This window comes from Hyperolius riggenbachi, chromosome 7 (genome assembly GCF_040937935.1).
Source record: "Hyperolius riggenbachi isolate aHypRig1 chromosome 7, aHypRig1.pri, whole genome shotgun sequence".
Classification (NCBI taxonomy): Eukaryota; Metazoa; Chordata; class Amphibia; order Anura; family Hyperoliidae; genus Hyperolius; species Hyperolius riggenbachi.
The window spans coordinates 268694666-268710122 of NC_090652.1; the positions used below are offsets into that span (position 1 = coordinate 268694666).

Genomic DNA, 15457 nt, shown 5'->3' on the forward strand with positions numbered 1-15457 from the left:
GGCAAAAACATGGAACAGTGATAAAGCTTCCCAGGAGTGGCCAGCCGACCAAAATTACCTCAAGAGCGCAGAGAAAACTCATCCGAGAGGCCACAAAAGACCCCAGGACAACATCTAAAGAACTGCAGGCCTCACTTGCCTCAATTAAGGTCAGTGTTCACGACTCCAGCATAAGAAAGAGACTGGGCAAAAACGGCCTGCATGGCAGATTTCCAAGGCGCAAATCACTTTTAAGCAAAAAGAACATTAAGGCTCGTCTCAATTTTGCTAAAAAAATATCTCAATGATTGCCAAGACTTTTGGGAAAATACCTTGTGGACCGACGAGACAAAAGTTGAACTTTTTGGAAGGTGCGTGTCCTGTTACATCTGGCGTAGAAGTAACACAGCATTTCAGCAAAAGAACATCATACCAACAGTAAAATATGGTGGTGGTAGTGTGATGGTCTGGGGTTGTTTTGCTGCTTCAGGACCTGGAAGGCTTGCTGTGATAGATGGAACCATGAATTCTACTGTCTACCAAAAAATCCTGAAGGAGAATGTCCAGCCATCTGTTCGTCAACTCAAGCTGAAGCGATCTTGGGTGCTGCAGCAGGACAAGGACCAAAAACACACCAGCAAATCCACCTCTGAATGGCTTAAGAAAAACAAAATGAAGACTTTGGAGTGGCCTAGTCAAAGTCCTGACCTGAATCCTATTGAGATGTTGTGGCATGACCTTAAAAAGGCGGTTCATGCTAGAAAACCCTCAAATAAAGCTGAATTACAACAATTCTGCAAAGATGAGTGGGCCAAAATTCCTCTAGAGCGCTGTAAAAGACTCGTTGCAAGTTATCGCAAACGCTTGTTTGCAGTTATTGCTGCTAAGGGTGGCCCAACCAGTTATTAGGTTCAGGGGGCAATCACTTTTTCACACAGGGCCATGTAGGTTTTGAGTTTTTTTTTCTCACTAAATAATAAAAACCATCGATTAAAACTGCATTTTGTGTTCAATTATGTTATCTTTGACTAATAGTTAACGGTTTTTGATGAGCAGAAACATTTAAGTGTGACAAACACGTAAAAGAATAAGAAATCAGGAAGGGGGCAAATAGTTTTTCACAGCACTGTATGTTAAGAAGGGTAGTGGGTACAAGTTACAAAAAATAAGTGTTCAAAAAGACTTTGTAGTTTTTGAGAAAATCGATTTTAAATACACAAAGAAAAATGTTTTTTAAACTGTAATTTTTCAGTTAAAAACATTTTTCTTTCCATTTTTAAAGTCGATTTTCTCAAAAACTACAAGGCCTTTTCGGAAAATTATCATTGTTAAAAAAAAATATTGACTTGTACCCACTATTCTCCTTAACATATGTAGCAATTTTGGTACCAATAGTATGTATAGGGGCTTTGCTGTTCACCGCCAAAGTCGGCACCGAATTACACGCAGGGGCGTAACTTGACATCACTGGGCCCCCCTGCGAAACTTTGGAAGGGGCCCCCCCACCTCCCTCGCTTTCTGCACAGGAAAACTGAGGACCAATGTGTTTTCCCCATGCAGAGAAAAACATATGGTGGCCATACATGGTACAATAAAAACGTTCGATTATCCTGTTTATTCGATCTAAATGATCGAATCAATGAAAGTTGAAAATATATTTTTTTTTTCGATCAAGAAATTTGAAAGATTATCCCATTTTTTCGAGGAAAATCAGATCGGACATGCTGGAAAAATCTTTATATTCGATCTAACGGAATAATCGAACTAAATTATCTAATCGAAAAAAAAAAGAAAAATTGTACCATGTATGGCCACCTTTAGACTTAAAGGAAATGTCAGACATTCTATGCTACCCCCAGATCTACTTACCCGGGGCTTCCTCCAGCCCCTTGCAGCTGACAAGGACTTGTCGCAGCTCTGCTCCCAACACACACACACACAGCCATATTATTTTACTACATGAGAGCACATGCTATATGGAGGAACAACAATGACATGCTGAACATAAGATACATATGTCAGAATGTCACTGATTGATACTCTTATTACAGGATCTGGAACTCCGTGTGAGACAACAAGCTCTCAATGAGGCAACAACAGTCAGACATCAATCTTTCCCATTCCACTGTGTCCAGTAATCAGACACCATAAGGTCACTAGAGTGTGTGTGTGTGTGTGTGTGATAAGAATCTAGGAATCTCTTCTGAGGGACAGTGTACAACTTTTTTTCCAACTGTGACTCCTTTGTTTGTAATGTTGTACATGAAGTCATCAGAACTGCTGCAGTGTGAGACAGATGTTTTTACGAACCCTAGGGAGCAGGGACAGTGTACAAATTCCAAAGTGTGTATGATTTCTTATCTGTGTAGTGGACACAAGCAGTCAACATAACAATGGTATGAGAGTAGAATACGTTTTCTCTCCATACCCTTAGTTGCTTGTCAGTCTCTCAAACTATTTCCCCCACGGGGCCCCCTGAGGCTTCTGGGCCCCCCTGCGGAGGCATCCCTTGCAGGGTCTATTGTTACGCCCCTGATTACACGTCAATTACATTTAAATACATGCGTAATTATGAATAATTATAAAGTCAATCGAATTAACAATATGTAATTACGTATAGGTTTAATTGCGAAAATGTACGTGTGATTTTGCGTAATCATAATTAATCATAACCTGATAACGATCATCAATACTGTACACCTATCATTGAGTCGCCTATTAGCATTCTACCAGAATCAGGTAAAAAGGGTGCAAAAACTGCATATATAGCCTTTTGGTTCCCTACATAAGATGCATGAACCTATCTCAGGAACCAGCAGGGTTAGGGGGCTGCAATTTCGGTATGAAAGTGGTTCGGAAGGTCCCCTCCTTACCCTCCAAAATTGGGGTCCGCAGAGATATTCATATTTGAATGCTGCCAATTGGGGGTGACAGAGATTGCCCCGTACCGTCCTCCTGTCTCTGAAAAAAAGCCAGTTAAACATTTAAACATGCCCACCAATGTTGTGTGCAGGAGGGGGCAGGCAGTGTGGAAATCTCAGGAATGCTGCAGAGGCAGCGTGTCACTTAGGGGGCGTGGCTTATGGGAAACTCTTCAAAATGCAGGAAATTGCATTGCATTTCTGAAAAATGTTCAGGATATGGTGATAATATAGGTTATTATATTACCACTGCCTTAAATGCTTATTTTTGGTTAAGGTCCACTTTAAGAGAAAGAAATGGGAGTGTGAAAGGTGGGAACATCACAGCAAGCCTGCCTCTTCCTGTCTGAAAATTTGACTTCAGTCAAAAGTCATATTTTTCAAGTGATTTTGAGGGCCAGAGGGGAGAATGAGTAGAGGAACGGACAATGCACAGAGGTAGGTGGATCCAGCATGGACATACCTCTGTGCTTACCTAAGGTAGCTTTGCCTCGGTTCAGGTGTGCTTTAAGTTCTGTTAGTGCTGTAATAAATAATTACACATGAATGGGCCGTTACGTGGATTGGTGTATTTGTAGTACACTGACATCTCTCTCCAAACTGTCTCTGTTTAGTAGCTACCACACACAAAACCTGCACCTGATCAGCAAGAAATCTTAGCTAACCTTGCATGTTTGTTTATGCTAGTAAGTTGTACATAGGCACCTGTGGATCTGATACTGAGTAGCGTATCAGCAGTGATTGCCTACACTCTGGTCATTAGGAAACTAATTGGAGCAAGTATTTTGGATTTCAGAACGTATTTTCGGCACATCTCCCACAAAGCTCATTGAAAAAAAATCCCATTCACCAATTCCATGAATGTAACCCTAATCTCTCTTTAAAGAGGAACTTTAATGCACAATTAGTAGCCAATACCCCCTTTCCATGATGTCAATTATGTTATTGCACACATTAGCAGAAGCTTTCATCAGCAGGGGGGATGGGAACATACTACACAGTGCTTCAAAGACGTTACTGAAGTCACAGATGCTATCTTCACACCTTCCCCTAGGTAAATAATGGGCAGCTATAAGAAGAGGTGGGAACATGATGACTCCTATAGCTATTAAAAACCAGGGGAAAAAAGTATTGCTTGATTCCGGTTAACAACTGATGCTAACCTCCTGGCTGCCTCACCCTCAAATACAGTTTGGATTAAGCTTCTGGCAATCCAATCCATCAATAAATTCATCCAAACAATAACAGCGCAGATATAAGTGCTTGCCTCCTGATACTACTGGCAACCTGCTGATCACACAGCTCTGAGAGTATGCAGCTGCAGGTCAGTATCATGGGTACCCAGTACTGAATTGCTGTGCCAGATCCATCTGCTTTATAACTCCTACTTCCTTTAGCCCATAGGCCTGATGCCGGAAAGGCCGGAAATTTTGCCTTGTGCACAGCAATTTTATTGGTCAAAACACCAGGGGACCGTAGTAACGCACGAGCATTATCCCGGGAACGGGTGTGGCACTGATAGCTTAACAGGCAGAGCTGGCATTAAGTAAAATTGCTCTGCGCTCCATGCGCACAGCAAAATTACCGGCCTTTTGTGCATCAGGCCCATTTTTCTCTGCTGGTAGAAAAGTGAGACAGCCTTCTCTGTTGTGATAAATAAAAAGTACCCAGTCTCCTGTCTACCAGCCCCAGTTTAACAGCCCCAGGGATCTTGATTTGCTTTACAGCATCTCTGTGTTATTTGCATGAATTCATGTGCACAATCTAATTTAGTTAATATTACACCTGTATAAAATGTAGATCATCCTACCTGGTTTAAGGAGTACAATCATGACGACAAGCAGTATAAGGACCACAGCCGCACCGGCAGCAATTACTACTTTCGAGGGCGTCTGGAAAACAAGTCAAAAACACGTCAGAGATGCTGGTTGTGACTGGTGAGCCCATATAGAATGCAGTAGTCCTATGTAATGGCAATAAACTGCACATGATACATTGAGGAGTGTTCAATAGAAGGCTGGAGAACACTGAAGAACCTGAGTGAACCTGAGTGATTCCTCAGGTCCTCTTCACTCCAGCTCATTGCTGCGCTGTGCAGCCAATCACTTTGCGGCTCAAGTCTCTACATGTCATGTGACATGCATCGAGAGCCGCATGATGGTTGGCTGCAATGCACCGCAATGAGCTGGAGTGAAGAGGACCTGTACTGCAGCCAGGAGCATGTGGGGGGTGAGTGGTACTCTGCAGTTACACCCCTGCCCTTTATACCACTGTGCTGCCCTAAAGCCTTTCTCCAACCTTTTAATCAACCTCAGTGTAAAATAAATGGCCTTTATATTAAGCAAAGTTATAACAGAAATTACCTAAAACATAGTGCTGTGTAACATCAATACAATATAAAATGCAGTGTAATAACATGAATGATGGACAGTGTAATATCAATAGCTGAGAACTTTCAATAGACTTGCGAGATGAAGAAGGTATAGCTCATTCTATTTCAGTAGCACAGGTCCTCCATGTTGTGCAGGTTGTATGTACTGAGCAGCCAAGCTAAGCTGCCCCTTTTGCTGGCAAAACATTTCAGCAGAGCCGGAACAAGGTCCTCCAGCACCCAAGGCTGAGACATCAAAGTGCGCCCTCCCATCCCTCCCACCCCAGCCCTCACACACTGATTGCTAATAGACTAAGAGGTGCCCCAGGGCTCCCAACCACCCAACACCTTAATCTCTCTGCTTCAAACACAATAGGGGAATGATAGCTGAGTGAGTTGTGCGCCCCTCCTACACTGCGCCCTGAGGCTGGAGCCTCTCTCGCCACTGCCTCCGCCCTGCATTTTAGACCCATCAAGGCAAAGACTCCACAAGATCACTGAAGGTGTCCTGCGGTATCTTTCACCTAGACTAGTGTTTCAGCAGATCCTATAAGACCTGTACATTAAAAGGTGGAGCCTTTGGCATTGTTTTTCCAACACATCTCAGAGAGATGCTATACTGGGTTAAGATCTGGGGAATCTGAAGATACAGAAAACTAGGATTCATCTGACCAGGACACTGTCTTCCATTGTTACACTGTAATGTTCTGAATTCCACGTGCCAATTGTAGACCCTTTTACTGGTGGACAGGTGTCAGTCACTTTATATGATCTCCAGCTACACAGCCCCATACACTGTGAGCTCTTCTGACACTTTCCTCTCATGGTCATCTTTCAGCCACAGGAGCTCTTATGTAGGATCAGACCAGCCGGGCTTTGTCTGTCTCTACACACCATTGAGCCTTAGGCACCCATGACCCTGTGAGTGTCTTTTGTTGGACCATGGTTGGTAGGTCCAAACTACTGCATATACCAGACACACCCTACAATACCTCAATACCTGATGATTTTAAAATGCTATTAACCCATTGTCTAGCTAACGCATTTTGGCCCTGGTCAAAGTTACTCAAGTCCTTATCCTAGCCCAGTTGTCCTGCTTCCAAACGCTACTGTCAAAAACGGACTTACTTGCTTACTTGTTGCCTAATGTACACCGCCTATAGATATACACACACACCCAAAGATGGATAACTGCATGCATGAACTATTTATACATTATATTCAGCCAGTCCTACACTTAAGGTGGCTTGAACCAGTCAGCTAGGACCACTCACATTTTGACCCCTTTTTTTTCATCCCAGAAAATACTGATAAGTTAGGTTTGCTAGTTGGATCGTGAAGAGCAGTAGGAACTTAATAAGTCAGGTTTGCAGCACTGTGCTAACACTTCCTGTTCCAGTCAGAGGACTGCTGAATAACACTTCCTGTTCCAGTCAGAGGACTGCTGAATAAAACTTCCTGTTTCAGTCAAAGCACTGCTGATTGGGGGATTACAAGAGGAAGATTAAGGTATGTAAACAAGATACCGTATGTATAAAATGTGAAACTCCAGTTTTTGTTTTATTTTCTTTGGTTTTGGCCACATTTTGTTAGATAGAACCTTTGCCAGGGTTTTGCTGCTGTCGGGGCACTAGTGGAGGAGAGATATATCTTGTTTCCTATCTATTATCAGGGTGACCAAAGACAGGAACTGAGGGGCTAGTTATCCAATTAAAGACAGCACAACAAAGATTATACAGATAGCACTAAAAACACTGCATTATGAAAACATCTCTAGGATTTTATATGCTTTCAGTGTTCTTTTTGAGAATTTACATCTTTGTTACGGGGTCAAAACAACTGGGGATAAAGTGGAACCATAGTCTGCATTTCTCCTGTGCTCTAAAAGATTAGCAACATCGGGACAAAAACATTTCTTAAATTTACTGACAAGATTAAAAGATGTTTCTTCACTTTTCTGGGAAAGTTATCAATTACATGCCATAGAGGCTTATCAGTGCTGAAGAAGCTTCCCAGAATATAAAGACTGTAATCAATTTGATAATATGCCCAGCTCTGAGCTGGGGGAACTTGTGAATTTTACAAAGATGACATTTACATATGACAAATGCAAATATGATATTTTTTTCTGCAGGATTCAATAAATGTGACTAGTTAAAGGATAGCAGACATACTTTTCCTCTCCAAAAATATTGTAATGAATTTAATGATACACCATGTCCTGCTGTTAGCAACGTTGTGCTCTGAGCTGGGGAGACTAGCTATTCTTACACAGATGACATTACTGTGGGACAAATGCAGATAGGATAACTCTATGGTCAATACAGAGTAGAAAAACAAGTTTTATTGTATGTTATGCAAGTGTCATTCCATTTTAAAACAGGTAAGAACCTCTTAGATTTTCTAACCATTCAACATTCTATCCACAACTAAAGAATAGAGGTTTTAGGTAGATTTTTATTTCATAGCCCAACTACAGGCATAGCTCTGAATGTACCATCTGATACTTAGTAAGCAGAGTGAACAAACATTTACTTTTTTCATCTATCAAAAATGCTTCTGCAGACTGCAGATAAGATAAACCTCCTGTTTCAAACATAAGTCATGTGACCCTAAAGCAGCGCGAGTAGCAGCAGTCTCTCTGGGCAGCAACCTTATTCTGAACAGATTGCAGGTGGGAAGGGCACAGAGAAAGCTTTTAGGGAAGAGTGCAGTCTGCAGCTCTGGATACTTAATATCTAGTGAAGCAACTTCTAGCCAGCCACTTTCAAAGTGAATTAGTTAAAGTAGAATAAAACTCTGACATACCATTCAATAAAAATGTGTTTTCCTACTTTTTATTACCCAGTTACCATATTTGCTTTTGTGCACAAGTAATATTGCCTGTTTACAAATAACAAAGGTCCCAAAGTACAGTTTATCTGCTCTGAAAGCTGCCATTGCATGTTATTAATACATTTTAATATATAAATAAAACACCTCTCTAGTGATAATTTATCATCTGTCTCTGCTTGTGAACTCAGTGCAGTTCCATTGGCTGGCTGTAACTAATTGTAGCAACTGAGGAATGTAAACAACAGATAATGTTATTTACCTATTCAGATGCAGATCATAAGGTGAAGGAGCTTTCCACTGCAGAACAAAGTGATGTGTTTAACTGTTTGAATGCTGTTCTGCTACATTTTTTTTCTGGTAGTAGGTTTAAGGCTGTAAATAATCTTTTAGAGCAAATAAATGCTGAGTTTCAGGCCATTTTAAACTAACCCAAATGCATATAGACGTAACAAATATATTTTTTTTTTACTAATACATTCTTGAATGAAATAGTGTTTTTTTGTATTGCCGGATTCTCTTAAATGTCTTTAATAATAATCAAGGGAAAAACAAATTAAACAAGTAAAGTCTGTAAAAAGTATTATGTTCTCAAAAAGGCAACTCACCCTCATCGTTCCTGGAAATGCAAATAAGTGGTCAGGGCTGGAATCTGCTTTTTGAATGAGCCTGAGATGCCGCAGCCCAGGAAGCTGCCTTGTGATTCACTCCGTAATTCCTCCAGTGCCCTGAAAAATGAACTCAGATTTTAAAATAAGAAATTAAAAACAGACTTCATGGGCGTGTTTCGCTTTGGAAGAACAGTGGGCGGAGCTGTAACTGGATGCAGAGCCCGTCCAGCGTATGTATAAGTGCTCTTCCAACAATAATATATGACTTTGCATGATTTAACAGTTGGACGCACAGAAAACTTCCTATATGCGTCGCTTTAAGGCTAAACCATACGTTTTTTTGCAAGTCTGGTGGGATTGCAGGTTTTGCAATCATGTGACACATTCTTTTTTTTCCTTGGTTTACCGAGGACTTCAGCGGTGATTCACAGAAAGTGCATGGAGGGCATCTGAGGATTTAAAGCATACATATGAAATTTAGGAATCAGCAAAAGTGTAATGGCAATAAACGCATCCCATACTGATTGCTATAACATGATGTGAAATGATGAAGATGCACTGTGGGAGTGGGACACTTCATATGCTCTCCAACCTGAATAATCAACAAAACCTCCTGTTTTAAGAAGGCAAATTTCTGCTTCACATAGCATTACTAAGAGGGCTTTTTGGTCCATTGTGGCCGCTTACATACTTGTAGGAGTTCTGGTTAACCATGAGCTTGCTGGGTAATCTGTAACTCTGGGTGTTTCACGTCCTACTCCATAGAGCCACATTAATCGCTGCTATGCACTGGTGAGGAGCAACCAGTCCGAAAGTCTGTAGGCATGTTGGATTAGTTTGGCTCTGTACAATTAACCGTCAGCTGTAATGAAAGGGATGTGGAGGCTGCCATATGTAATTCCTTTTAAACAATACCAGTTGCCTGGATATCCTGCTGATCCTCTGCCTCTAATACTTTTAGCCATAGTCCCTGAACAAGCATGCGTCGTACCAGTTGTTTCTGACATTATTGTCAGATCTAACAAGATTACACTACTGCAGCCAAATAGACCAGCAGGGTTGCCAGGCAACTGGTATTGTTTAAAAGGAAAGAAATATAGCAGCCTCCATACCCCACTCATTACAGCTGTCCTTTAATTGTACAGAGCCAAACTAATCCAACATGCATATAGACTGTTTCGGACTGGTTGCTCCTCATTAGTTTTTCTTTAACAAGCGGTTCTGGAGGTGTGGCTAGCTTTCAGGGACAACAGAAGGATGATTTGCATATTCAGCAGCGATGCACTGCGGGACACCTCGTATAGTCACTCCATCCTGAATAATTGCAAACACCTTCTGTTTTAAGAAGGAAAAGTTCTGTTTTGCATATAAGGAGGCTTTTTGGTCCTTTTAACCCTTTACACACTTCTAGGACTTCTGCTTCTTCAGGTCAGTACTGTGACTATATGCAATTAACTTTTTCTCCTGAGTTTTCTCCTAGGAGATCATTTTTTAATTTCTTTTTAAAACCGAAAAAGTCACCGAAAAAGTACCAAAAAGCAAAACAAGGGAAAACAGCGCCAAAGATTTAGGTGCTGCCGGCACTGCCGTAAGCCATAATGAAAATACAGCTAAAGTGGTGCTTAAACAGTAAACTTTAAAAACAGTGCAATTTGGCTGCCAGCGACAGCGACTTCTTTCCACCTGAGTCCATGGCGGGCTGGAGGGGGAAGTAATGAACACCACTGGCACTTGTGCAGGAGCAGGGTAAGCAGTTTTCTGGCTTCACCCTGCACCCAAATTTCCAAATGGCTTAAACATACGTATGCCCAACAGGGCCGGATTTATACTCTTTTCTGCCCAAGGCCACTGTTAGCAGCCGCCCCCCTTCATTATAGATAGCCAGATGACCCTTACCTCTCCCTCCAGTATAGGTAGCCCACTGACCCTTTTCTCTAGTATAGGCAGCCAGATGACCTTCCCCCTCGGCCCCGACCTCCAGTATAGGAAGCCACATAACCCTCTCACCCTCCGGTTTAGATAGCCTGATGACCCCAGTTCCCTCCAGTATAGGTAGCCCACTGACCCTTCTCTCTAGTATAGGCAGCCAGATGACCCTCCCCCCCCCCCACCTCCAGTATAGGAAGCCACATAACACTCTCCCCCTCCCGTTTAGATAGCCTGATGACCCCATTTCACTCCAGTATAGGCAGCCTGATGACCCTTCCCCCCTTCCCCCTAGTATAAGAATCCAGATGACCCTTCTGTATAGCTAGCCTGATCACCTTCACCACTCCCTCCAGCATAGGTAGCCAGGTGACCTTTCCCCAGTATAGCATGCTGCCCACCTGCCCTTTATCCTGTGGTGCCCTAGGCCATGGCCTATGGAGCCTTGGCTTAAATCCGGCGCTGATGCCCAAAAAGTAGGTGAAAAGGTACTATCAACATTATTCTGAGTTTTTCTTGATTGTTGGTGGCTTAAAATGCATTTTTGGAAAGTGTGAATATATCACCTAGGAGAAAACTCAGGGGAAAAAGTTAATTGCATATGGGCCTGTATATCTCAGGCTTTCTGATGTGGATAGAAGCATGCATATTATATAGGTGCCTCCTCCCTGCCCTGAACTAACAGCTTCAATCACTTACTGTAAATGGAGCCTCATATCAGAAGTTGTAAATATCCACTTGTTGCCCCCCCCCCCCCCCCAAAAAAAAAACACCTGTGTAGCGGAATTCAATGGCGACCATAGATAGCCACTTTAAAATAAAAAATGGTGATCTGTGAGAAAAGTGACAAATGTATGTTCTGACCTCAGCTCCATGGGAGCTAATAGTGTTTTTTGCTATTTAGTAATCTGCTGATCGTCACTTTCTCTTTAGTCTTGACGATCTTCATTTGTTGTCACTACTCAACAGCGTATCATGGGAAACAGGCAAACTATTATAAAAGTGTATTATTACATTGAATGGCACTTTTATCGCAAGATCAGGATGCCAGCCACTTAACCAATGTGCAGCAGTACAGACAAAAGAAAAGGCCAGTTATGGTCATTTTATGCGCTAGGAGACACCTCCCCCTGAACCCCTCAACCAATAGTGGCATGTAGGATTCTATTAACACAAAACAGAGAGAGAGAAGCATGTCACCTTTTAGTGACTTTCAACACACACTGGTAGCTATCTCTTATTATAAATAATATTTGTCATATCAGAAAATAAATGTGAAGGGATTGAAAAGTTCAGCACACACACATTACAAAAATCTCTAATGAATACTTAGAAATGCTGTAAAAAGTAACTTCCCATGATGCAGTGCATCTGAATAAAGGGGTGGGAATGGATTGTATGACAACATCAGTGTACTCTGCTGAGCAGGGTGGTACAGGGAGTTCTCCGTAACCAGGGCCAAAGTGGGAAGTCCCCCGAGTTTCCCTTCTGCTGGAAACCAAGGAGGGGCTTAGAAGTTTACATTGTATCCAGCCCAGAAAAAGTCATTGCTTTTCAAATCAGCTAACATACACTGGACAGTCTGAGACTTGAAGCACATAATGCCACTGAAAAACTTTAATTGTAGAGTGGTGTATCATGTTAGCTATTAGGTAAAGGTAAGACATTGGAACATCGAAAGGGAGCTCTGTGATGTGTCATTAATTTGGGCATTGATTAGGAGAATAACATCTGCCTCCCTGTCACAAGGACCAACAGGAGGAGGCTGAGAGGCCGGCTAGCATCCCCCCCCCCTTCCACAATCACACATTCCACATATTGAAAACTCCTCCTGTGCTGCAGTCCAAAAGGCCACACCACTGCCGCGTACCGCCCAGGGGTGCTTCTTGGCACCAGCGAACATGGTGCCACCCTGTGTATGGCTGCCACCGCCTTCCCATCACTCACACAGACCTGAGATCAGAGGCAACATGAACAAATGACAGAGCAGTACAGGGAAGTGAGGTCATTGCTCATTTCCTGCATTTGATGTCTGCCTCGCGGTTACTACGCACTGTTCTCCTCTCCTGATCTGTGGAATTGAGATTGCGGAGAGTGTTGGTCATGGGGAGGCAGCAGGAAGCTACATTTCTCCTCTGACACCAACACCTTATACAAGAGGAGACAGTTTATTGGACATGGCTAGCTATGCTGTGGTGAGAACTTGGCTACCAATACTGGAGGTGGCTACCTATACTACGGGGACCAGAGGCGGCTTTTTGGGGGGGGGGGTTGGGAAATGGCCCCAGGCCTGAGGAGGCCCCGCACCCTCTGCACAGCGGGGAGAGCGGACATAGTTAAAACTCACCTTTCTTCCGACGATCCCCCGCAGCCTCCATCTCCTTCCTGTCCAGCATCTGACGTATTGATAACAGCGTCCCCTGTGATGACGTGACCACATGTCATCACAGGGGGGCGCTGTTACCAATATGTCAGATGCCGGGACAGGAAGGAGATGGGGGCTGCGGGGATCGGCGGAAGAAAGGTGAGTTTTAACTTATATGCCCGCTCTCCCCACCATGCAGAGGGTGCGAAGCACCTAACCTATCTAACCTTTACTCAGGGAACCTACCTATCTAGCCTGTACTGTGGGGCACCTACCTATCTAATCTATACAGCAGGCACCTACCTATCTAACCTATATTGCGGCCACCTACCTATCTAACCTACACTGGAGGCACCTACCTATCTAACCTATACTGCAGGCACCTACCTATCTAACCTATACAGTGGAAACCTACCTATTTATCCTATACTGCAGGCACCTACCTATCTAATCTATACAGCAGGCACCTATCTAACCTATACTGCAGACACCTACCTGTCTAACCTATACTACAGGCACCTACCTATCTAACCTATACTGCAAGCACCTACCTATTTAACCTATACTGAGGCCACCTACCTATCTAAACTACACTGGAGGCACCTACCTATCTAAACTACACTGGAGGCACCTACCTATCTAATCTATACTGAAGGCACCTACCTAGCTAACCTATACTGGGGGAACCTACCTATATAACCTATACTGGGGGAACCAACCTATCTAACCTATACTGCAGGTACCTACCTATCTAACCTACACTGGAGGCACCTACCTATCTAACCTATACTGGTCGCACCTACCTATTTAACCTATACTGGGGGCACCTACCTATCTAACCTATACAGAGTGTGTGTTTCCACAGTGTGTTTCCACAGCGTGTGTGTGTGTGTGTGTGTGTGTGTGTGTAGGCCCTGCATATGACACTCGCCCCAGGCCCCGCATACTCTAAGGCCGCCTCTGGGGGGGGGGGGACACTTTGGCTACTTATAATGGAGAAGCTACCTATATTGGGGAACACCTCAGCTACCTATACTGGGGGTGGCTACATATACTGTGGGGACCACTTGGCTACCTACGCGGGGGAGGCTGCTTATATGGGGGAAAACCTTGGCTCCCTATACTGGAGGTGGCTATCGATACTGGAGGAACAACTTGGCTACCTATAGAGGAGACGCTACCTATATTGGTGAACACTTTGGCTACCTATACTGGGGAAGCTACCTATATTAGGGAACACCTTGGCTACCTATACTGGGGAAGCTACCTATATTGGGGAACACCTTGTCTACCTATACTGGGGGTTGTTACTTATACTGGGGGGACACCTATACTGAAAGGATGCACCTTTGGCTACCTACCTGTACTGGAGGGCTACCTATTTTTTTCCCAGCAGGCATGCTCCATGCACTCCATGCTAGTGGCGAATAATGAGATGTGGCTAGAAATGGATAAAATCGGGAAGACATGGGCTGCGCACCCGCTGGGACAGGTGAGACGCAACTCTACAAAAGACAATGCAGGGTCCCCAGGTAGTTAAGTTGGAGAGATGACCTGGAGAGGTCCGGAAGCAAGCTAGGGACCGTGGGGGGGAATCGGACTGCAACAAAGGGTCCCTTTTGGTTGAAAGCGGCGGGGGGAGTCTGTCAGGGCCCCCAGGGGGTTGAATTTGTAAAATCACAGTATGCTTGTATGGTGAAAAATATATTGTGATTAACCTCCTGGTGGTAACCCCGAGTCAGGCTCGGGGCTGGAAATCTGCGCTCAGAACGGTAACCCTGAGCCTGACTCGTGGTAGCTGCCACAAGGTTAATGCAGAGCATAGCGCACAGTGGGTATTTCAACTCGCTCTCCCAGGATCCAGGCGCCGACAGGCATTTTCCTTCCTGTCCTCAGAGGCTCTGCTTCCCTCTGGTGAGGGACGACAGCCAGCGATCTCATTATAGAGTTACAGCGCCATCCAGAGGACGGAGGGAGAACTGCAGTGCTGGATCCCTGTGAAGTGAAGTGCAGAGGCTGCTGCAGGCTCTCTGGGGGAATATTTGTTCCTGCTTTTTTAGGTCTAAAAGCAAATGAAAAAATGATACCACTTGTAGACGCTGAAATCAGGAAGGAATCATACCGCCAGGGGGGTTAACAAAATGTACAACATCTTACAAGACACAAACGGCAGAGAACCCGTGCCTGCTCTGGCAAGTTTACATTCTAAGGGATTTATTTGAAATACTAGAAAAGCAAATGGAAATAAAAGTCAGCCAGGTTCTCCTAAGATCTCACCAGGCCAAGGGGTGAAATGAATGATTTATTACTATTATAGATTAGGGGGTTATTTATGAATGATATATTAGTATAATAGATTAGGGGGTTATTTAGAGGTATTTTAGTGTAGTATTAGCCTCATCTGTTGTTTTTTTACAACTTGCAGCAATTTACAAACAAGATAATCTGATAT

At 43.5% G+C, this 15457-nt stretch overlaps 2 protein-coding genes across 2 annotated transcripts in view; both read right to left on the reverse strand.

The window, feature by feature from the left end:
- Positions 1-8794, reverse strand: part of FAP (fibroblast activation protein alpha) — a 137308-nt gene extending 128514 nt beyond the window's left edge. The window contains exons 1-2 of the mRNA XM_068245675.1: positions 8712-8794; positions 4711-4792 (exon numbers count right to left, since the gene is read on the reverse strand). Of these exons, the coding sequence (XP_068101776.1) occupies positions 4711-4792; positions 8712-8717 (88 nt within the window). The 5' untranslated portion in view covers positions 8718-8794. The remainder of the gene's footprint in view (positions 1-4710; positions 4793-8711) is intronic.
- Positions 8718-15457, reverse strand: part of IFIH1 (interferon induced with helicase C domain 1) — a 104022-nt gene continuing 97282 nt past the window's right edge. Inside the window, exon 17 of the mRNA XM_068245674.1 lies at positions 8718-8831. Within this exon, the coding sequence (XP_068101775.1) occupies positions 8808-8831 (24 nt within the window). The 3' untranslated portion in view covers positions 8718-8807. The remainder of the gene's footprint in view (positions 8832-15457) is intronic.